A 24,093-nucleotide genomic window follows, 5' to 3' on the forward strand; every position below is an offset into this window, starting at 1 on the left:
TGCCTTTTTGAATTTGGAGGTTTTGCTTAATTTTTAGGGTTTGAAAGGATGGGTTGTTTAGTTGCTAAAGTTGCACTTCAGAGGGATGATATTGAAGTCATTATCGTTAACAATCCATTCATTTCTACAAAAAATGGGAAATCACCAGCATTCGAAAAAAATTAAGAAACTCAAACTTGAATTCGGACATAGTAGACAAAATTACTTTCTAGCAGTTCATTCTGCGTTGAGGTTTGAAGTTGTCATATGAATAGTGGGTTAAATTTAAACTAGGGTTAGATAATAAAGTTAAGTTATTAAAAAATTAATTTTTTATTTTTCAAAAACATCCACCACTTTAGACTTCAAGTTTCAGATGTCTCTATGCGTCTTTATTGAAAGAAATTGAAGTTGAGGGGATGAATACTCTTGCTAGATGTTCCAGAACAAAATAAGATCCTCATTTCTTCTAATTTAGGAGAATCCACCAAGAATCAAAATGAGGTTTGAACGATCACAAGGCCAAAATCAATATTTAAAAAGGTTTAAGTAAATGTTACATCCATCTCATGAAACCATAAAAAACTCATCATCAGTATTTGGGAACAGACATCAAGCAACTGATTGCACTGCTCTTTCAAAGCTATCTTCAGCAGATGACCCACGTCTAACAAGCATGTGCTCTGGATGAGAAAGTTTCAATTGGCTGCAAAAACACAAATGTATGCATGTGTCCCCAATTTCAAAACACAAATCATTGATTGCATTAATAATCAAATAACCTCAGCTTAAGCAACAAACGTCAACAACCTACTACTACCTGATGCAACCAGCTTCTCCTAATCTCATGCAAACTCGGGCTACTATTCTATTAGGTATGCAAAGAGCCTCCCATGATGCAAATTACAATTCATAGCTTAAAATGGGACCTTTATTTAGCATATGACCAAGACAACCAAAATTTTCCAACTCAAATAAAATATCACACTCCTTGTAACCCACATAAAAGAAAATTCCACCCTGTTCATTTCTACTTCTTAGATTATCTTTGCCTCCTTGCTATGCCCCAAACACCATTTTCAAATATATTTCTATCCCCAACTATTTATGTATTACTTTCAGAAAGCAGACGGCCAACTGATTTTATAATTCTTTGAACAAGTTACTGATTTTGCAGGAACAAAAAAATTCTAGAACTATAAACCATTCAACTTTCTGAGCATACAAATTTACCAGGCAACAGACATGCAAATGAGATAGATCTAGTGAAGAATAGCTAGCATAGTTGCCAAAGGCGACCCAGGCGTTCAAGCCCCCACCTTCCATACTGGAAGGCGGGCGATTTTCCAAAGGCGACCGCCGCAGGCGAGAGGCGGTCCCCTTCGGAACTAAGGCGGAAATTTGTTGATTTTGCGGGGTTAAAAAAAATAGAATAAATAAATATATATAAGAATAAGTTTTAGTTTTAGGTTAGAAATCAGACAGACGTTCGAAAAGCTTCTGCTGATAGAAAAGTTTCCTGTTCTGCAACTTCCTCTTCGACAACTTCCTTCCTGTTCTGTCATCGCCGATCTCCTCCACATCCACCCAACAGCACCACTGCCGATCACAGACTTCGTTCCTCCTCTCTGCCAATCGAACAGGTACGGTCTCTTCTCCGTTCTATTTCTCATCTTCATATTTTCTTCATTTGTCTCTTCTTCTGTTCTCATTTCTTTATAGGCCTCTTTTCTTCATCTGTCTCTTCTTCTCTTACTCTTTATTATGACTTGTTCTAAGTGTTATGCTGCCCAAATTTGTATGACTTGTTCGTTATGCTGCCCAAATTTTGTGATTCGTGTGCAAGTTATGGAAGTTTCAAGTTTATGAAAGTTTATTATTAGTTGTGTTGTTTGTGAAGTTTATGAAAGTTTATTATTAGTAATTAGTTCTAAGTTGTTATGCTGCCCAAATTTTGTAGGCTTTTGATCATGAGTATTAGTAATTCTAATACATCAAAAGCTACAAAAAAAAGTACAGATCCTTGTTGGAAGTATGTGCAAGAGGTCAAGGCACGGAACTCAAAATATCTTAGATGTACTTTTTGTGATTTTATCTCAAAAGGAGGGATATGTAGAGCTAAACATCATATTGAAGCACGTGAAATGTCCACCTCGTGTACGCCAAGAAATTCTAGATTATATGGCATCGAAAAAGGCAAGTAAGATTGTTGATGAGCATATTGATATTGATATTATTAATCCAGATAGTTTTGATGATGATGAGACTGAGGTTGATGATCTTGGAGAGTCTAATAGTGGAAGTACTAAATCAGCGCATATGCCAAAAAAAACAAAGCTAAAGGGCCCAATAGATGTGTTTTTTACTCCTGATGTTGAAAAAGCCCTCAAAGATAGAAAGTTGAGGCAAACAACCATCAATGAAGCATGCAAAAAAGAGCTTCGAGGAAAAGCTTGTGTGGATGTATGATGCAGCAATTCCATGAAGTTCGATTACCTCTTTTGAAACAAGAAGTTAATAAAGTGAAGGCTGAAATGAAATCATATGAAGAAGAATGGGGGATGGTTGGACAGACAAGAGGCAAAGAACTTTGATTAATTTCTTAGTTAATTCTCATAAAGAGACTATTTTTATTGAATCTGTTGATGTTTCTAAGTATTCTAAGACCGGTGAGAAATTGTATGTACTATTTGATCGGATGGTGCTCAAAGTTGGGGAGAAAAATGTGATTGAGTGCATCATCAAATGTGTTTGTATTGGACTCCATGTGCAGCTCACTGCATTGATTTGATGTTGAAAGATATTGGCAAGTTGGAAGTTGTTAGTAAAATGGTAAAGAGAGCCATTCAGTTGAATGGTTATATTTATACACGTCCCGATATAGTAAATTTGTTCAGAAGTTTCACTATGTGAACTAGAGCTTGTAAGGCCCGGCATCACAAGATTTGTTATTGCTTATCTCACACTTCAACGCATGCATAAGTTGAAGGCTAAATTGGAAGAATGTTTTTATTTGATGAGTGGACCAAAAGCAAGTGGTAAAAAGAAACTAGTGGGAAAAATGTGTCTAGTATGTGAGCTTCAATTGGTGGATGGTGAGAAAAACGGATATATCTATGAGACCATGAATAGACTAAAGAGGCGATAGCAAAAGCCTTCGACTTCAAGAAAGAAAGTTATGCAAATATATTATGATATCATTGATCATAGATGCGATAGGCAACTCCATCAGCCATTGCATGCAGCTGGATTCCTTTTAAATCCAGAATTCTTTGATACACAAGATGCAAATGATGAGATTAAAAAAAAAAAAGTCTATTTAAAAGCGCTAGAAAGATTGGTAGAAAGTGAAAATGAACAAGACAAGATCGGTGAGCAACTGATTTTGTAAATGAAGATGGTAGTTAGGCATAGAAAGACAACGAGTCCAAATATATAACTTTTAACTTTCTATGTTTAAGTTCCTAAGCATTTACACATTCATATTTATTACTCCCTCTGTCCCATATTATTAGACGCTTTAAGGTGCTTTTTATTTTCCAAATTAATAGACATTTTACAATATCAATGTAATTTTATCCATTTTTTTCCTTTTATACCCTTTACTCCATTAGCTGTTCAATTACCTTATTAAATGTAACTTTTAGTTTCCAAGTATACTTTCTTAATTAACCTTTCCATTTCCAATTAATTATAATTTTAAATTTTAGTTCCCAATGAATCTACTCCATTTATGCCCTTTATTTAGTTAGTATATTCGTATTTGACAAAAACAAGTCCATAAATGGAGTAGATCCATTTCCAATACTAAGATTAACAAAGCAAATGCATCAATGGCGTAGATCAAAAATTAAAAAGCAATTAATTCACAATAAATATTAATTAGAATTGATTAAAGGGTAATTTAGTCATTGTTGGCTCTATTGATAAATTTCTTAATTCGTGTGAAATCCTCAAAAACGTCTAATAATATGGAACGGAGGGAGTATTTAACAACTTGATTGCATTTTAATTCTTGTTTGTAATTTTCTTTGTACTCCACAATTACAAGAAAATGTTTAGTCTCACTTGTAGTGCATCGGCTTGTGAGAGAAATTTGAGTATCTTTGAACATGTAAGTTTTTAAATATACTTGTTCACTTATTTGATCACTTCAAATTTTCAGATTGATTAAGGTGTAGTTGTTAATAAAATGTTATTTTTTTAATTATTGTTTTGTTGTTCATAGCAAAAAGAGAAATCGACTAGCTCAAACACGCTTGAATGATTTAGTTTATATGAAGTATAATTGAGCGTTGAGACATCATCGAGGTCGCATTGATCCTATTTCTTTGGAAGATATTGATGCTAGTAATGAGTGGTTGATGGCATAGTTGTGAAAGGCGTTCGCCTGGGTCGCCTGAGGCGAGAGGCGACCCAGGCGATCCTTCCAGCGCCTCTGGTGCTGGAAGGCGGGCGATATACAAGAGGCGACTGCCTCTCCAACTCAGGCGAGGGGCGTTCGGAGGCGAGAGGCGGTCGCCTCTTGTCGTTAAGGCGGCAGGACCTCTTTTATCTCTGTTTGGTGGAAAAAAAATAGAAAAAAAATGTTGTTTTAGGTCAGATATGTAAGTTAAAGATAGAAAGAAAAGAAAAAGAAGGAAAGGAACTTCTCCTCGACAGAAATCTCACTCATCACCACAGCCACCGCCAATCTTCTTCAACCGGCCAACCATCAGCACCGATCTACTTCTTTGCACTCTAAGGTACTGTTCTTTTTTACTTTTCTCTACTCTTCTCCTTTGTTTTTTGTTTTTATTTTCTTCATCCTACTGATGCTTCCGTTATGCTCCCAAATTTCTACTCTTCTACTTTCTTCTTTATTTTTCTGTTATTATGACTGGCGATACTGTTATGCTGCCCAATTTTTGGGATTTTTTATGAAAGTTATGTTGATTATGCTACTGTTAGTGATGAAACTGTTTATGAAAGTTATGTGGATGATTTATGGAGGTTATAAGTTTATGCATGTTTATGAAAGTGTGTGAAATAGTATGAAAGTTTGTGAAATAGTGTCTTACTAGTGTCTAATTTTCCAAATTTTGCAGGCTTTTGGACATGAGTATTAGTAATACTAATTCTAATACATCGAAAGCGACAACAAGAACGGATCCTTGTTGGATGTATGTGCAAGAGGTCAAGGCAGGGAAGTATTAGTAATTCTGATGATGATTTTTGATATGTTATTAGGAATTAGGATCTTATTATTAGACTAGAAGTTTTATTTTGTTTCATAACTTTACAAGTTAAACTAGTCAATTTGAGTTATGGTTTTATTTTCTATGTTTTTCTAAGTTGTGTGTCGCCTCACATGCAAGAGGCGGTCACCTCGCCTTGAGGCGATATTTTGCCCTTATCGCCTCGGCTCGCCTTTCGCCTTTCACAACTATGGTTGATGGGTACAATGGAAGAAGAGGGTGGTGGTGGTGACGACTTTGTATTTAAGGATGATGATTTGAGATGGGTTGTCGTTGCTAGAGCTAGTGGAGTGGAAGAATATGCCTATAGTATTTTAGGGCAAAAGATAAAAGTGTTGTGTCTATATCCGCCCCAAGTACTAGACCTACAAAGACATGCGAGAGGAAACACATCTTCTAAGACAAAAAGAGTCAATCCTCCTCTAGTTATTAGAGATGAGAAAGAAAATGATGATAAGAAAATGATGATAAGAAAATGATGATAATGATTATGACGAGGAGTATGAGTATATAGATGAAGATGAATACAAGGATGAAGAAGTGGAAAACCTTGATGATGACATGAAGCTTAATGATGAGGATTTGGTTTAATGATGATGTTTGTTTGATATGTTATTAGAAATTAGGTTTTATTTTCGAATTAGGTGTTATTAGGATTAGCATTGATGATGATGTTTGTTTGATATGTTATTAGGATTTGGAGTTTTATTTTGTTTACAACTTTAGAAGTTAAACTAGTCAACTTGAGTTATGGTTTTATTTTTTGTGTTTTTCTAATTTTTGTCGCGATCGCCGCCTCAAGGCGATATTTTGCGCTTATCGTCTCGGCTCGCCTTTCGAATTTCACAACTATGATAGCTAGGGATCCCACCACAAACCTACAACATTACTTCCATAAACAGACGGACAAAGAACAATCATAAGTTTTACTCTCACCTCTTGAGGAAGCGACATTGACCCCCTTAAGGACAGTAGGCTAACAAGGAACAACTAATAAATAATAGTTTGTCATATTCAGTACTAATTGTAAGGTTTTTATAAGTACACGCAGACAAACATTAAACTATTATCTTTCTTGCCAATGTCATGAAATTATCTACCGTTACTAGCAAGAAAGGCAAAGCTAACTATGTTTCTAAATGCCTAACGTCAAATGCTAAATTTCACTCAGAAACACAATAAAGCTTAGGGAGTGAATATCTTTCTAATTTTTCTGCAGATAATCTCAGCTTAATTAAGAAGTAAGAAAAATGGTTAATGAAGCAGATACTTTACCTGAGATAACGTGAAGAGGGTTTACCAAGGTGAAGACTACATACTACCAGATTGGCTAAAGTCTCTGGATCCTTTGCATCCTGTGCCAATCACAAAATACAAATCTAGTCACTCAAATCATTAAAAAGAGTCTAACCAATCCAAAGCACATGCTTCATCATAAAATCAAGATTTAGAGATAGGTACCAAAGCAATGGAGAGTGAAGTTTCAAAAGCAGTTCAAAGGGATAGTTTAAGTATAAATATATGCTGTAATTTGATAAGGACCAGCTTAAATAAGCTTTCACATTTGCAGTACCTATTATGAAAACAAATAGTATGTGTATATTCTATAAAATCACAGCTAACAAGCAGCTTTCTCAAATGGGAGGAAAATAAACAAGACACAGAATTACCATCTATACTCTATAGCCTCAATAAGCAAAAGAAAGAAAGATTAATTTTAACTTGCCTTATTTAGTGCTTCGAGCAACAATGTTTCAGCTTCATCAAAGTTGCCCATGTGCATACAACATACAGCCCTCCCATTCAAGATCAAACTAGTCATTGGATATTTTTCAGCGAAATCTTGAAAGATGAGATAAGCTTCCTGAATCTTAGAACCACCCTGGTTTATGTAGCAACATGTAATTAACATATATTAAAAAAGACTTCTAATAGTAATAATAATATTAATATTAATATAAACAACACCACATACAACTGCCAGATTCAACCAGGCATTAGAAAGTTGGGTTAGTGTGTGGTCCTCATCAATCTGCTGCATGACTCTCAGCTGTTTCTCTGCAAAATCTGACCTGTGCATCTTGAGGAATATTTGAACATTCAATGCATGCCTGGAAAATCAGAAGCAATTTCTTTTATATTAAAAACAGAAGAAATTTCTGTAAAGGTTTTTCCAACCTAATTTATTTGTGAATAGTGCCAGAGAAATTAAAGGTTCTAACTCCACAAGTTATTCAACAACAATCCCATGTTCAACCTAAGCATCTTTTTGCATATTTTGGACATAGGCCAAATCCAATATCTCAACAAACTTATGCTAAAGCTGAAGAAAATGTCCTCCTAGTGTAGTTCTGTGCTGATGGTATTTTAGAACAAGGAAAGTGGGATGGAACCTCTGCTATTTTGAAGTTAGTATATACCACCAAGACATTGTAATTCAGAAATTTTATATGTGTATATATTGGTTGAGAGATGATGTTGTGAAAGTGATAGAGAATGGCCTGGCCCATTGGTAGGAATGTTCTGGAAGGGATAAGCTGCAAGGAACGAGCTAGCTGGCAGCAGAAGTTAGTTATTTGGGAATATGAGCTGGAGGATAATTTGGGTAGGCTGAGTATAAGTAGGTTTGGTTATTATGTTTTGGGGATTAATCATTTGTTAAGATTTCTGTTTGGCTGCTTTAGAAGAGGCTCTACCTTTTGGTACAGAAGGGGATTGAGCTAGAGCTAGAGCTCGATCCATTTATCCTATTTCCATTACTGCAATTCCTAAGTTCTATGGTTCTACTATGAATCCAGTATCACAGTCCATTCCTACTCTTCTTTGTGTGTTTGTGTTCATTTTCTGTTACTAACCCGTTGGGTGAGTTTTGGGTATCGATTCTCTATTAGAAAGCAAAACAACAAAATCATAATTGGAATCAGGAATAGGTCTTTTCTTTTCTGTACGACTACATGGTTGAGAAAATGATTTTCATGTATCTTTGTTTTCAGTTGGCGAGAAAATAACTTATGAATTCTTAAGAAGAAAAACCATTCAGCGTTTGTAGTTTAAAGTCCAAAGTTGACTCACTTACACATGCATTATAAATAGAACCATACAGGTACAAATGGAAGAAGAAATCTTCTGCCTTTGCACCTATGATCCAAGCAGTTTTATTTTACATTCATTGCCAGTATAAAATAACAAATCAAACAATCAACCACAGAAGAAACAATATTTAATGGACTCAAATCACAAATTACAACTTCTATGAATGAATAACCGAAGAGCAAGGTAAAATGTCGTAAGGAAATACCTGCAACAACTGCAGAATTACAAAATCTAAAAGTCACATTGCACTTACAATTCCATGGTTCCCCCAGCGTTGGTGTGTTTTAAAGCCTCATTGTAATCCTCTTCATGCATGAAAATGATCCCAGCAATAAGTCTCAAAGTAGCATTGTTTCCAACTGCTGAATCAGCAAGCCATTCTTTCAAGCTTGAAATAGTGGATTCCTGAATGATCCAAATAAAGAGAAGAATTTGTTCATGAAAAATTTAAAAGCATTTATTGGAGTGAAATTTTTTTGCATCTATCTGAATTTCAATTAAGTGAAAGTTCACAGTTGTAATTCAAGCTTCTTTTCTCTATCTTGAACGATGTACAATAAGAAAAAAAACAGCAGAGTAGCTTTCAGGCAGCAGCCACGCATTCATACATTAGAGCAAGCAAAACTAGAAAAGATTACAGATACACAGTTTAGTAATCAATTAGGTCGCATTTGGAAGGCAACATAAGTATGACAGATTTTTCAAAGTGACAAATCCAAACATCTTTGTATACAGTAAAGCAAAACCACGCCTCCAAAAAATTCTTTCAAAAGAGAATGCAACAATAAGCAATTTTTTCAAGCTCACACTCCCAAGCTATTATGCAGGAATGCCACTTGAATCCAAAGCCTCCAATTTCACAAACGCAAAGCCAATACCACTTTAAACCGATCATAGACCAGGGAACATCCACGGAAAACTATATCGAACTCAGATCGCACACAAACACGCAACTAATCTTAAATGAATCATCAAAGAAACTAATCACAGTACATAGGATCTAACGAATTAAACCTTGGTTTCAGGGCTGGAGAGATACAAGGCCAGCAATTTCACCGCCTGGAGAGGTGTGGGCGCCGAGTCATCGATCTCATTGATCACCAGCTATAACAATAAATCGGAATATAAGATAACGACATAATTGATAGTGAAAAACGATAAGCAAAGAAGAAATCAATTTTTTTTTTAAAAACGACGGGACCTGGTAGCTGCCGAGGGCAATGTAAGAGCGGTGGACGAGGCAATCACGCTCGACGGAGTCATCTGAAGAGAGATGAGGTAGATCGCTGTTGTTAATGGCAGCCTGATAAGCTCCCAAGTAGAAGTTGTTACGCAGAGTGAAGAGATGGTCTGGGGTTGCCATTGCTTTGCTTCTTCTTCTTCTTCTTCTTCCTTTCAATCCTCTGACTTGTAATCGATATTTGGTAGATCTCAAGATTCGGACTCTTTTCACAACAGAACGGTTCACAACAGAACGGTCGTTTTCACAGCAGTCTCGATCACAATGTAAAATTTGCTCATTCACTTTTGATCTAGGTTTATTAGATTTAAAATATATTGACGCTTAGATTTAATAAACAATGAACAATCAAATTCACTTATTCATTAAAATTTAAAACATATTAAGACTTAGATTTAATAAACTAACAAGCAAAAAATGCACGTGAAAATTCCTATTTCCACCATCATATTATTATTATATTTTATCATTTTTTTATAATTTGATTTCTCTATTAAAGTCTAATTGTCTCTCATCTTTACTATATATATATATATATATATAAAATAGCGGAAGCAGAAAGAATTTACAAGAAGTGTTTTAAAGTCTTTTTTAGCTTAGTTGGCATCGTAAGAACAAAAGCAAAAAGAATAAATGAGTTTTGTTTTAAAAAAAAGAATTAATGAATTAATGAACTTTTTTTTATCTCTATATTATAAGTATTTTATTATCAATTATTAGCACATTAAGCAAAGTAATAAAAAAAAGTATGAGTTACAAGAAGATGAAAAAACACTAAGCGAAAGAAATCCAAAAGTCACAAATAAACATATATATATATATAAAGCATGATATATAATATTTCATCATTATATTCATTTGCCACCGAAAATCAAAGATCTCCTTTAATTTTGATTATGTATTAGTTTTGTTCTTAATCTTATAAGTTTATTCTTATTTTAAATAATATAGTCTTATAATTTTTTCTTACTTCATTAAGAGATTCAGTTAATAGATTTTTTTCAGGAATTGGGAGAATTTAGACTTTGATATCTCCAATTGAAGAAATCAAATGGAAATAGAAGAGGCATAGACAACTGAAATCGAGAAAAGCAAATGTATCAGAAATTACAGGAAATCGTTATGTTTCCGAAGATAATTATTTGATTTTTTTCATGTGTAGTAGTTATTTTGTTCTCAATTGTGTTGTTCCACACCTCTCACTGCCTTATATATGTTTTCTTTTTTATTTGTCTTTTTTTTTCAAAATGACTAAATAAATATTTGTATTTTTTCATTTTTGTTAGTATAAGTTGCTAGGTGTAATCATTTCGATTGTGATCTCTAACTAAAATATGGATATGAACTCAATTGTTATGTTTAATTGGAGTTAGATTAATCTTCCAAATTCAGAACCTGGTAAAGTCCACTGATTTTTTTAATTTGGGTTTATCTAACTCATATTGATTGAATTTTTTATTTTTATGCATTTTTGGTATAAAAGATATAAAATTTCACAAAATAATTGTTTATTGAAGTTGGAGACATATTGAAGAAATTAATTAAAGAGGTATTGAAACATTATACTTATAATGAAATTTATTTCAATTATAAATCATGTTTTGTCATGATTACCATTATAAGTTTCTTTGCCATTTTCAGTGATGAATTTTATATCTATATCTATACTATATATATATATATATATATATATATAAAATAGCGGAAGTAGATAGAATTTGCAAGAAGTGTTTTAGAGACTTTTTGGCTTAGTTGGCACCGTAGGAGCAAAGAGAATAAATGATGTAATTATTCGATTTTTTTTCATATGTAATAGTTATTTTGTTCTCAATTGTGTTGTTTCGATTGTTAACTCTTAACTAAAATTGAGATTTTCGGCTTTATATGAACTCCATTGTTAGCTTTAATTGGAGTTAGATTAATTTTTTAAATTCAGAACATGGTGAAGTCCGCTGGTTTTTTTAATTTGGGTTTATCTAACTTATATGGAGTGAATTTTTTTTATTTTTATGTATTTTTTGTACGAATGGATATAAAGTTTCACACAATAGTTGTTTATTGAAGTTTAAGACATATTAACGAAAATAATTAAAGAGGTATTGAAACATTATAATTACAATGAAATTTATTTCAATTATAAGGAAATCATTATGTTTCCCAAGGTAATTATTCGATTTTTGTTTTCATATGTAGTAGTTATTTTGTTCTCAATTGTGTTGTTTCGATTGTTAACTCTTAACTAAAATTGAAATTTTCGGCTTTATATGAACTCAATTGTTAGCTTTAATTGGAGTTGGATGAATTTTTCAAATTCAGAACCTGGTGAAGTCACGCTGATTTTTTTTTCTTAATTTGGGTCTATCTAACTCATATGAATTGATTTTTTTTTATTTTTATGCATTTTTTGTACGAATAAATATAAAGTTTCACATAATAGTTGTTTATTGAAGTTTGAGACATATTGAAACATTATGCTTACAATGAAATTTATTTCAATTATAAGTCATGTTTTGCCATAATTACTATTCTAAGTTTCGTTCTCATTTTTAGCGATGGATTATATATCTATATCCATATTATATATAACAGTAGAAGCAGAGAGAAATTAATGAGAGTTTCATAGGCCTTTTTGATTAGTTACCAAAATAAATAACAAAAGAAAATTATAAATATTATATCTAATCTCATTTATATTTAATAGATATAATAAAATAACTTACAAAATATCGAAACGAAAAAAATTATATGATGCTTTTCAAAAAAAAAATTATATGATGACAAAATATATGTAAGAGTCCATTCAAATTTCATTCATTTAACTTTAATAAATAGCATTAAAACCAATATTACTGAAAAAATTTATATTTATATTTAATAAATATAATAAAATAATTAATAAAATATCTCAACGAAAAAATATAACGACAAAAAAAATATGTAAATCCATTTATTTTTTTATTTAACTTTAATAAATAACATTAGAACCAATATAACTGGAAAAAAATTATAACACATTGACAAAAAATATGTAAGGATCCATTCAAATTCAATTCATTTAACTTTAATAAATAACATTAAAACCAATATAACTGGAAAAAAAAATTATATTTATATTTAATAGATATAATAAATTCCCTTACCGTTCCCCCTATCGCTCTTTCTCCTCTTCTTTTAGTGGATAGGATTGGGGTTAGCTTTCCTAGGCTAATCCCGGTGTAGTTGCTTGTTTTGCTTTGCTTTCCTTTCCTTTTCTACCAAAAAAAAATAGATATAATAAATTACCTTACGAAGAGAAAATAAAGAGATATTTGGGTCAATTACGGAGAGATAGAGAAAAGAGAAAGGCAAATGGCGATCTAGGGTTTTCCGCCGCTGCTTCAATTTTCTGCCGCCACCGATCAATTCTGCCACCACCGATCACCGCTGATCTCTTCTAAGGTTGCTGCCGCCGCCAAACTTCGATCCTGATGGTGCCTTCGCGTTCGACCTAGAAAGAGAAAAGGGCATGTTTTGCTTTAATGGAGTTTCCGCCACCGCTGATAAGGGTTCCGCTGCTTGGGGTGCCATCGCCGATCTCTGCTAAGGCTTCCGTCACCTTCGATCCGCCGCCGATCTATGCTAAAGTGTTCCGCTGACCTAGAAAATTAAGAAAAAAATGAACAGAAATTATGCTATTATTTCTTTCCTAAATTTACAATTTAAATATTCAAAATTATAGAGTGAAAATTTAATTGAAATATTTCAGAAAAGAGAATGAAAGGGTGATTAATTAGGATCGATGATCTGAAATGCTCTTGTTAAGAGCCTACTCCATTTGAGAGTGTTTGGTTTTTATGCTGTTTGTGTCCGTTTGGAAGTGTGGGTGGTTTTGTGCGTTCTCTCGCCTCTGTTGTTTGATAAACTGCTGGGTTTTTTTCTTCTTTGTTTTGATCAGAAACTTCAATATACAAGAAGGCAACGGAAGACCAGTTCCAACAATTGAAGATTGTTGACGATGGGTTCGAGTTCGAAGTGACAGACACCGGAGGAGAAAAGATTGATTATAGGTGGTGTCTGGTTGGATCAGTTGTGACGAATAAAAACTTTAATTTTGAAATTTTCAAACATCGAATGGCTAGTATATGGAGACCGGGGAAAGGTTTAACAATTTCTGAGATTGGGGGAAGTTTGATTTTGTTTAGGTTTTATCATCCGTATGATCTGAAATGGGTTGGTGAAAATGGTCCTTGGACTTTTGATAATCAATTGTTGATTTTTTATACTCTGAAAGAGGGGGAAGATCCATCTGCAGCTCAATTGACACATACAAACTTCTGGATACAGATTCATGGTCTTACACAGAATTTGTTTACTGAGACAGTGGCACAGGCATTGGGAAATTTCATTGGGTCTTATGTATCTATGGATTCAAAAGCGAAATGGATAAATGAGCAAAGCTATCTCCGTGTGCGAGTTAGTGTGGATATCAGACAACCATTACAAATGGGAAAAAAGTAAGAAGGGCAGGAGGAGACTGGTTGAACTGTGTCTTTAAATATGAAAAATTGCCAACTATATGTTTTATATGTGGTCTAATTGGACATTTGGATAGACATTGTGAGATCTTTTTTTTTTGTAGTAAGGAATAGGACTTGGTGAGGGCTTGGGATGCTTCTATAAAGGCTCCCTTACGTCGTGCTAGTGTTCTGGGAGGAGAAAGATGGCTGAAGGAAGAGGCTAGGCCCGAAGGAAATATGGTATATGGCTCAAACAGAAATGTTGGTAGTAGTACAGCGGGATAGATGAAGGGACCAACTCCTAGACATAATCTCCGGCATCTATCAAAGAACTTTGGTGTAAGCTTTTATGATCATGAGGGTGTGGAAATCCCTCTAGTTAATCTCTTGCAATCAGAAACCGGATTAGAAGTAGGAGAGGAAAGGAAAAGACGAAGGGGAGAACTTGTTGCATTTCGACCAAAACCAATTGAGACTATACAAGAGGTAACCATTCAAACCATGGAAATTGATGATCTACCTCAAAACCAGGAAAATGATAATGATAATAAAGCTTGTGAGCAAGAACATAGAAACCAAGAAGTTCAAAACAAAGTTAAACAGCAAATAGGATAGGCAGGCCAAATGGTCTACCCAGAGCAATGAAAATCTTTAGTTGGAACTGCCAAGGTCTGGGCAACACTAGGGCAGTTCCCATTATGTATGAGCTCATCAAAGCTCATAGGCCTGATGTTATTTTCTTGTATGAAACTCTGGTTTGTCAATATCTCATTGAAGCTATCAGGGTACGTATTGGTTTTGAAGGGTGTTTTGTTGTTGATAGGATTGGGAGAAGTGGAGGAATATGTGCTTTTTGGAGGAAGGCCAGTATGTGCTCCTTAAGGTCATTTTCACCAAATTACATTGATTTAACTGTAAATGACCCTAGGGATGGAGACTGGCGCCTTACTGGTTTTTATGGGTACCCGGAGAGAGCTAGACGAAGGACTTCTTGGGATTTACTAAGGAGCCTTATTGCCGCCTCTTCTCTCCAATGGTCTATTTTGGGAGATTTTAATGATCTACTTGTTCATAGTGATAAACAGGGGATAAATGAGCATCCAGAGTGGTGCTATAAGGGATTTAGAGATACGCTGACTGATTGTGGCCTTACTAATATTCCCTTACAAGGTTATCCATATACATGGGTACGACATAGAGGTAAACCAAATGAAGTTCAAGAGAAGTTAGATCGAAGCCTTTGTACAGAAGCATGGGGAAGGTGTTTTCCTGGTAATTTTTGTGTTAATTCTATTGCTCCCACTTCAGATCACTCCCCAATAATATTGCATACATCAACCGACTTAGCTGTTCCGAGGCATAAGCAGTTCAGATTCGAGCAATGATGGCTAAGGGATGAGGAGATTTGGAATGTGATAAAGGAGGCATAGGGATCAGATAGGCGAATGGTACTGAGTTCGTGGTTAACACATGTGGCAGAAGTGCTTATAAGATGGAGCAGAAGTAGTAATGTCAATTTTCGTCAGAAAATTCAAAAATTAAAAGCGAAATTAATACAATTACGTGATGTGGGACGTCCAAATAATAGTGATGAGTATGAGTCGAACCGAGCTGAGTATATGAGAATTATGGTTCAAGAGGAAGACTACTGGAAACAGAGAGCAAAAGTCTTATGGCTTCAACAGGGAGATCTGAATACTCGTTCTTACCACTCTTTCGCTAATGGAAGACGGAAGCAGAATAGTTTAACAAGGCTCAGAAATAATGCAGAAGAATGGATTGATGATAAAGATGGGATGGGGCAGATTGCAATACAGTATTTTGAATCAGTTTTCTCTGACAGTAATAGCGAATGGAGTGAAGTAGTAGATTTAATGCAGCCACGCATCACTGATCGGGACAATGAGCAATTACTATGACCACTTACAAAACAGGAATTCAAGAGAGCATTATTTGTTATGCATTCTGATAAGGCTCCAGGACCTGATGGATTTAATCCAGGATTTTATCAAAAATTCTGGGACATAATTGGAGATGATATCTTCACTGCTAGGTCAACATGGTTTGATCAAGGTATGTTTCCCTCTGAGCTTAATAATACTATCATTACTCTCATTCCAAAGTGTGAGAATCCTGTTATTATGACTAAACTTCGTCCAATAGCATTGTGTAATGTTATACTCATAATTTTTTCCAAAGTCTTAGCGAATAGATTGAAAATGCTTTTGCCTGGGATTATCTCTGAAAATCAATCTGCTTTTATTAAAGGGAGGTCTATTCATGACAACGTTTTGATCGCATTTGAACTTATTCATAGCATTAACAATAATGTTGCTAAGAAAGTAGGAAATGTGGCACTAAAGGTTGATATGAGTAAAGCATATGACAGGGTGGATTGGAATTATCTAAGAGAATTGATGCTAAAGTTGGGTTTTGCAGATAAATGGGTAAATTTGATAATGCATTGTGTAACTTCTGTGCAATATATGGTTAGAATAAATGATCAGTTGGTTGGTCCTGTTTGCCCAAAAAGAGGACTTCGCCAAGGTGATCCACTATCACCATACCTATTCCTGCTTTGTGTTGAAGGGTTGACGTCTTTATTGGTGGCAGCTGAGAATAGGGGGTTATTGTATGGTTGCCGAGTTAAGCGAGGGGCGCCTGCAATTTCACGTTTGCTCTTTGCTGATGATGCATTCTTATTTTGCCAGGCTACTATATCTGAAATTAGAGTGTTAAAAAAATTACTCAGATCATATGAATTAGCTTCGGGGCAAGCTATAAATTTCCAAAAATCTGGAATCATGTTCAGTAGAAATGTGGCAAATGATCTGGCTATGGGAATTTCTAGCATTTTGGGTATTACTAGTCCGTTGAATACAGGAAGGTATCTGGGTCTTCCATCATTGGTGGGTAGAATGAAACGAGCAATCTTTGCACACTTCAGAGACAGATTATGGCAGCGGCTACAACGCTGGATAGGGAAAGGAATATCAAAAGCGGCTACACTTATTCGAGCAGCAGGGCAAGCCATACCAATCTATTTCATGAGTGTATTCTTGCTTCCTATATCAACGGCTGAGGAATTACAACGAATGCTGAATTCGTTTTGGTGGGGTAATAAAAAGTCAGGTGAGAGAGGACTGAATTGGATGGCATGGGATAGATTATGTGCTCCAAAATTGATGGGAGGACTGTGTTTTCGAAATTTCACAGCCTTTAATCTTGCTATGTTGGTAAAACAGGGATGGTGGTTATTTACCAATCCATCTTCGCTTGTTAGTAAAGTTTTCAAAGCTAAATATTATCCAAGAGGGGATTTTATGGGGGCCTCATTGGGGCATTCACCAAGTTTTATATGGCGAAGTATCTGAAGTTCTCAACTAATCATTAAAGAAGGAATCAGATGGAAAATTGGAAACGGTCAATCAATAAATGTGTGGAATGAGAGATGGTTGCGTGATGAAGAGGATGGCTATATACGAACCCCTATGGTAGAAGGGTTGGAGTATTTAAAAGTTAATGATTTGTTTATCCATAATTCCAAGGATTGGGATGAAGAGCTGTTGGAGGAAATTTTTGAGCATAGAGATATTACAAAGATTCATAAACTGTCCGTTGGTACTTTGAGTAGTGAGGATCGGTTAATATGGAAATTCCATTCTTCAGGACGTTACACAGTAAAAAGTGCTTACAGATTGGCTACAACGTTGGAAGGAGGTGTGAGATTTCATGTTCAGGGAGCATGGAAAAAATTGTGGTATGCTGAAATTCCATACAAGGTCCGACATTTTGGTTAGCAACTAGCACGCAATTGTCTCCCAACGCGAGTGAATTTTCAATTTCATGGGTTACAGGTATGTAATACTTGTGTGATATGTAACGAACCTTGGGAGGATGGATGGCATCTTTTTTATTGAATGTGCAGGAGCTATAAGAGTGTGGCAGAAGGCGGGACTTCTGGATCGAATTAATGCAGAGGCGGTGGTGGCTGAGAACCTGACAGCGTGGTTTCATAATATGATTAGAGCAGCACCGGAACAAAGTGTGAAAACATTTTTGATGCACCTCTGGAGTTTATGGCAGGCTAGAAATACTCGTCTTTGGTAGTATGAGATTCGCACAATAGATCAAATAGTGGCTCATGCTTGCACGGTACTTAATGATTGGTCAGAAGCAAATGCCTTGAGAAATCGGACTGGTACGGGAGAACATCAAATCAGAAATACAGTAGTAGGAAATAGTTCATCTGCTGGTTGCATGGCTTGGCACCCGCCATCAGAAGGATTTCTCTCGTGTTGTGTTGATGCTGCATGTTTTAACGTTGATAGTCGTGCAGGGATGGGAGCAGCAGTACGAGATGCAAATGGGCAGTTTGTAATGGGGAGACTTGGGGAGATGTGCAGGTCTGTTATGTTGTCCAACAACTCGAGAATGTGAGGCCGAAGCTCTATTACGGGCTATGCAATAGCTAGAAGCTGATGGAATAAGGAATGTGGTTTTCGAATCTGATGTTAAACAAGTAATTGATGCAATAAATTCTAGTTATGTTGATGATTCTGAATTTGGGGATAGAATTATTCAAATACGATCGATTCTAACATCAAATGACTCTTACTCAGTCAAATGGATACGGCGGCAAGCGAATGGGATGGCACATGTGTTAGCACAGTCTTCTCGTTTATCCACTTGCCCTTCTTTTTTTAATTTATTACCGAGTTATGTTTCTGATTCATTATTACAATTTTACCATGATTTGGCTCATTAATTCATTGTTCTTTTGATTCAAAAAAAAAATACCTTACAAAATATTCCAACGAAAACAAATTATATAACGATAAAAAATATGTAAGGATCCGTTCAAATTCCATTCATTTAACTTTAATAAATAGTTTTTATAAAAAAAAACTTTAATAAATAGCATTAAAATCAATATAACTAAAAAAAATTATAACACGTTTAATTTTTCGTTATAATAATTAGCACAATATTAAAACCTCCAAACTACTATAAACTAAATAAATTTTAAAACGAAAAACATACTTATTTCAAATTCATGGATTTATCAAAGATTTCAGATAGCACGAGAAATTTTTTTTAGGAAAGCCAGAATTTGATTGAAAAAACATCGCCACAAAATGTAGTAAATATTTTCAAATTGCAAGATTATATAGAAAAATTATTATACAAGAACGGAAAGGAATGGCCCTTGCAAACATATCAACATGGTCAATAGATTATGACTTCAACAATTTCCAAAAACTATTATAAGCAATTATAAAGGGTTGTTTGTTAATTAATTTACAATTTATAAATTTAAATTATTTTAAAACAAAATATTAATATCACTATAGGTAAATGATATAAAATTTTAAAAATATTAAAATGTTAAATTTATGTACAAAAACTTTATCACTCACGCAACGCGCGGGCACAATACTAGTATATTATAACAGCGGAAGCTGAGAAAATTTAAGTGTTTTAGAGGTTTTTTAGTAGGGAAAAGAAGGAAAAAACAAAACACCACAACAAGTTAGTTCGAGATTAGCCTAGGAAAGCTAACTCCCACATTATCTTCTGAAAGCAAAGACAAGAGGTTTTTTGGTTTAATTTGCATTGTAGTAGCAAAACAGAATAAATGAATTAATAAGTTTTAATTATCTCTATATCATGAATACTATATTAATATCTTATTTATTATCAATTATTACCATATTAATTAAAGTAATAAAAGAAATATGATGGAAATAGAAGAGACATAGACAACTGAAATCAGAAAAAGCAAATGTGCCAAAAATTATAGGAAATCGTTATGTTCCAGAAGGTAATTGTTCGATTTTTTTTCATATGTAATAGTTATTTTGTTCTCAATTTTGTTGTTCCTCGTCTCTCGCTGTTTTATCTATGTTTTCTTTTTTATTTATTTTTTTTTATCAAAATGACTAAATAAAGATATTGTATATTTTCATTCTTTTTTAGTATAAGTTGTTAGTTGTAGTCATTTCGATTGTTAACTTTTAATTAAAATTTGGATTTTCGGCTTTATATGAACTCAATTGTTAGGTTGAATTAGAGTTAATTTTGCAAATCCAGAACTTGGCGAAGTCTACTGATTTTTTCAATTTAGGTTTATCTAACTCATATAATTGAATTTTTTATTTTTATGTATTTTTTGTAGGAATAGATTTGAAGTTTCACATAAGATTTTTTTTTTATTTTTATGTATTTTTTGTACGGATAGTTGTTTATTGAAATATGAGACATATTGAAGAAAATAATTAAAGAGGTATTGAAACATTATACTTACAATGAAATTTATTTCAATTATAAATCATGTTTTGTCATGATTACCATTCTAAGTTTCTTTCTCATTTTTAGTAATGGATTCTATAGGTATATCTATATATCTATATAACAGTGATAAATTATCAAAAGAAATATATATATATATATATATATAACAGTGAAAGCAGATATAAATTAATGAGAAGAGTTATAGAGGTCTTTTTTATGAGCTGTCAAAATAGTAACAAAGAAAAATTTAAATAATCTAATTTATATTTAATAGATAGAATAAAATAAATTATAAAATATCACAACGAAAAAAAAATATGTAAGGACTAATGTAAATTCCAGTCTATCAACTGCGCTGCTCCAAATCACATCATGCAAGCCTGTAAGCTCCCTGAGCCGGTCCTCAACGACCTTGATAAAATTAATCGGCGTTTTCTGTGGGGAGAGTCTGGGGATGGGAGGAAGATTCACCTGGTCCCTTGGAAGGAAGCCTGCCAGCCTAAGAGCAGGGGGGGTCTTGGTATAAGGCAAGCTAAGGACAATAATAAAGTCCTGTTAATGAAGCTTCTTTGGAGAATGTGGCAATCCCCCTCCTCCCTTTGGGTTCGTCTTTTGTGCGGCAAGTATAGGAAAGATAGAATCTTTGGTGGCCCGAAGGAGAGGGTTGTCAGCTGTTCCTTCCTCTGGAAAGGGCTTAGTGCTGTTTTTGCTGAGTTCTGTACGGGGATTGGCTTGGAGGTGGGTAATGGGAGATCCATTAGTTTCTGGTATGACACCTGGATTGGTGACAAACCGTTGATTGAGGTGTGCATCGCCCCTCCGCCGAATGATCTCCTCTCCTGTAGAATTGCTGATGTGGTGGACTCGGAGGGAGACTGGATCTGGTCTAAGTTCGACTCCTTTCTTAGCCTGGAGACCCTCCTTAATATTAGAGGTGTGAAGATTAGTAATCAGGAGGAGGATAAGGACAGACACTGCTGGGCCTTGACTAATAATGGTTCTTATTCTTGCAAATCGGCCTATGAAGCTTTTACCCCTAATAGGGCTGATCCTCCTTTGGAAATTTGGAAGTCCATTTGGGCCCTCAAAGTCCCCTACCGCATTAGGAGTTTCCTATGGCTGGGAGTCAAAGACAGGCTCCTCACGAATGCAGATAGACACAGAAGGCACTTGGCTGTATCTGGTGCCTGTAGCAGATGCAGCGGCCATGTGGAAACCTTGTGCCATGCTTTGAGGGATTGCCCGAATAGTAGAAAGGTTTGGGAAGGGGTCCTTCCTCACCACATCCTTCCTTCCTTTATGGGGTTCTCTGATATTGACTGGTTCTCTGAAGGCGTTAATGGGAATTTGTTGGCCAGTATGGAGCACGGGGCTATTCTCTTCGCTATTATTTGTCACCAAATGTGGAAATGGAGGAATGAAGAGTTATTTGCTGAGAAGACTGTCTTTATTCCTGACCTCCGGTTTTACTTCTCGAAAAAACTCTCTGTTATTACAAAGAGTTTTGAAGGAGAGCCCCTGGTTCACCCCTCCCCGGTTAAAGAGGTCCAGTTAGTTGGTTGGAGGAAGCCCATGGAAGGGGTTGTCAAGTTGAATACGGATGGCTCCTGCCTTAGTAATGACAGAATTACTGCTGGTGGAGTTCTTCGGGATGCTGGTGGCGCCTGGCTGGCTGGGTTTACCCATAACTTAGGTACGGGCTCCTCCTTTACTGCAGAGCTCTGGGGGATCTTGTCTGGCATTAAACTCGCCATTCGCATGGGTGTTAAAAGACTTTCGGTGGAGTCTGACAATTTGAAGGCTATCAACAGGATTTCGGATAGACAGGTTGTTTGTCTTAAGAGTCAGAATCTCATTAAAGCCATCTTGAGGCTTCGTCCTGCCTTCGATTCTCTTACCTTCTCCCATATTTATAGGGAGCAAAACCGCGTGGCAGCTGCTGGGCATGGGGGGATGTTAGGTGTTTCTACCCTTTCCGTTCCTCCTTCTTTTCTGTTACCTTCTCTTCTTGAGGATAGGATTGGGGTCAGTCTTCCTAGACTGATCCCGGGTTAGGTTTTTGTTTGTTTGTTTTTTTTTCTTCCCTTCTTACCAAAAAAAAAAAAAAAAAAAGTAAATTTCATTCATTTAACTTTAATAAATAGCATTAAAACCAACATTACTAAAAAAAATTTATATTTATATTTAATGGATATAATAAAATAACTTACAAAATATCTGAACGAAAAAAATTTATATAACGACAAAAAAATATGTAAGGATCCATTCAAATTCCCTTTATTTAACTTTAATAAATAGCATTAAAACCAATTTAATTAAAACCAATATAAATGAAAAAAATTATAACACAATGACAAAAAAAACATATAAAGATTCATTCAAATTCCATTCATTTAACTTAATTGAAAAAAAATATATTTATATTTAATATATATAATAAAATAACTTACAAAATATCCCAACGAAAGCAAATTATGTAACGATAATATCTGAGGATCCATTCAAATTACATTCATTTAACTTTAATAAATAGAATTAAAACCAATATAAAAAAATGGGTCAATTATAAATAACTAGCTTGTGGTTTGGTCGATTTGCAGACCAGTAAATGTGGTATTTGTTTTTTGCAATACAACCATGTGGTTCAAAATTTTACATGTTTACCAAATTTGGCCGGTAACGACCTTAAAATGAAAATTTTCAACAGTTAAAGTTGTTTAGTATCATATTTATTATGGAACCATATTTTTAATTTTTCAAAATCATCATTTTTAGAGTTTTCTCTCACTAAACATTATCTTTCCCTCTTGTAAAAAACAACACTTAAATGACATCAACCCTAAAAAGTTAAAGAATTAAAGTTGCTTAAAATATCATTTAACTTTTGAAAAGTTTCATTTCGAGGTTGTTATCGACCAAATTCTGACAAAGTGAACTCAAATGCAGAATTTTGCAAACCACAGAATTGCGTTTGCAAAATTTCGCAAACCACATGGTTGCGTTTGTAAAAACAATAGATTGAGTCAATTAACTTGGGTGAGAAAGGGTATTTAAGAAGGCTAAGGGCTTGTAGCAAAGCTAATCAAAGAAAAAGGGTATATGTAGGCTCAAAGGGGCTTATCTAGTGGATTTATCAAGGGTTTTTGGCTAAACAAAAAATAGGCTTAAGTTTGCAAATGGTTATACCTAGGTTGCCTAATCACTTCAAGTTCAATTATAATACAACATTCAACCAGTATTGGATGCAATTCCTATGAGCATAATGACAATAAATGTAATCCCACACCTAAGAGATCAATTGTTCCTAAAAATGAGTCTAAAATATTGATCTTTACGGCTCTAGCTCACAATTTAGGGTTTATTTGTACCAATCCTAGCCTCAGCTAACGTCTCATTCCATGTCAATCTTAGGCAAATAATACTCTTTGGAGACTCAAATGTTGTTCAAAAATTTTTGCTTGCATGCATCAATTTCAACTGAGCGTTCAGACTTTTCAAGCACAATTTCAACTGTAATGTCAGGATTGCTAGATGCATCAAATTCAACTTCCTAGGATTCTTTTTCTTCCTAAAAGCTAAAAGCAAAAACAAGCAAAAACAAAAACTCTGAAATCCTAAGAATTGAAAACAAACAGGCAAAGATTCTAAAAATAAACACACACACACAGCCAAGCAAAGTACATTAAAAGTAAAAACATGCAACTCACACAAAATGGCAGAAATCCACAGTTTTCTATCCTATTGCACTCCTCCC

The 24,093-nt window shown here is 34.6% G+C and overlaps 1 protein-coding gene across 1 annotated transcript; it reads right to left on the bottom strand.

The window, feature by feature from the left end:
* Nucleotides 1-423: 423 nt before the first annotated feature.
* On the bottom strand, nucleotides 424-9,801 carry LOC136200968 (coatomer subunit epsilon-1). Its single transcript, XM_065991483.1, has 7 exons — nucleotides 9,511-9,801; nucleotides 9,324-9,413; nucleotides 8,563-8,714; nucleotides 7,192-7,327; nucleotides 6,943-7,098; nucleotides 6,492-6,571; nucleotides 424-685 (listed from the first exon to the last, which is right to left on the bottom strand). The coding sequence occupies exons 1-7, from the start codon at nucleotides 9,670-9,672 to the stop codon at nucleotides 592-594; spliced, it is 870 nt and encodes a 289-aa protein (XP_065847555.1). The 5' UTR covers nucleotides 9,673-9,801; the 3' UTR covers nucleotides 424-591.
* Between the last annotated feature and the right edge of the window lie 14,292 nt (nucleotides 9,802-24,093).

This window comes from Euphorbia lathyris, chromosome 1, assembly GCF_963576675.1.
Source record: "Euphorbia lathyris chromosome 1, ddEupLath1.1, whole genome shotgun sequence".
Classification (NCBI taxonomy): Eukaryota; Viridiplantae; Streptophyta; class Magnoliopsida; order Malpighiales; family Euphorbiaceae; genus Euphorbia; species Euphorbia lathyris.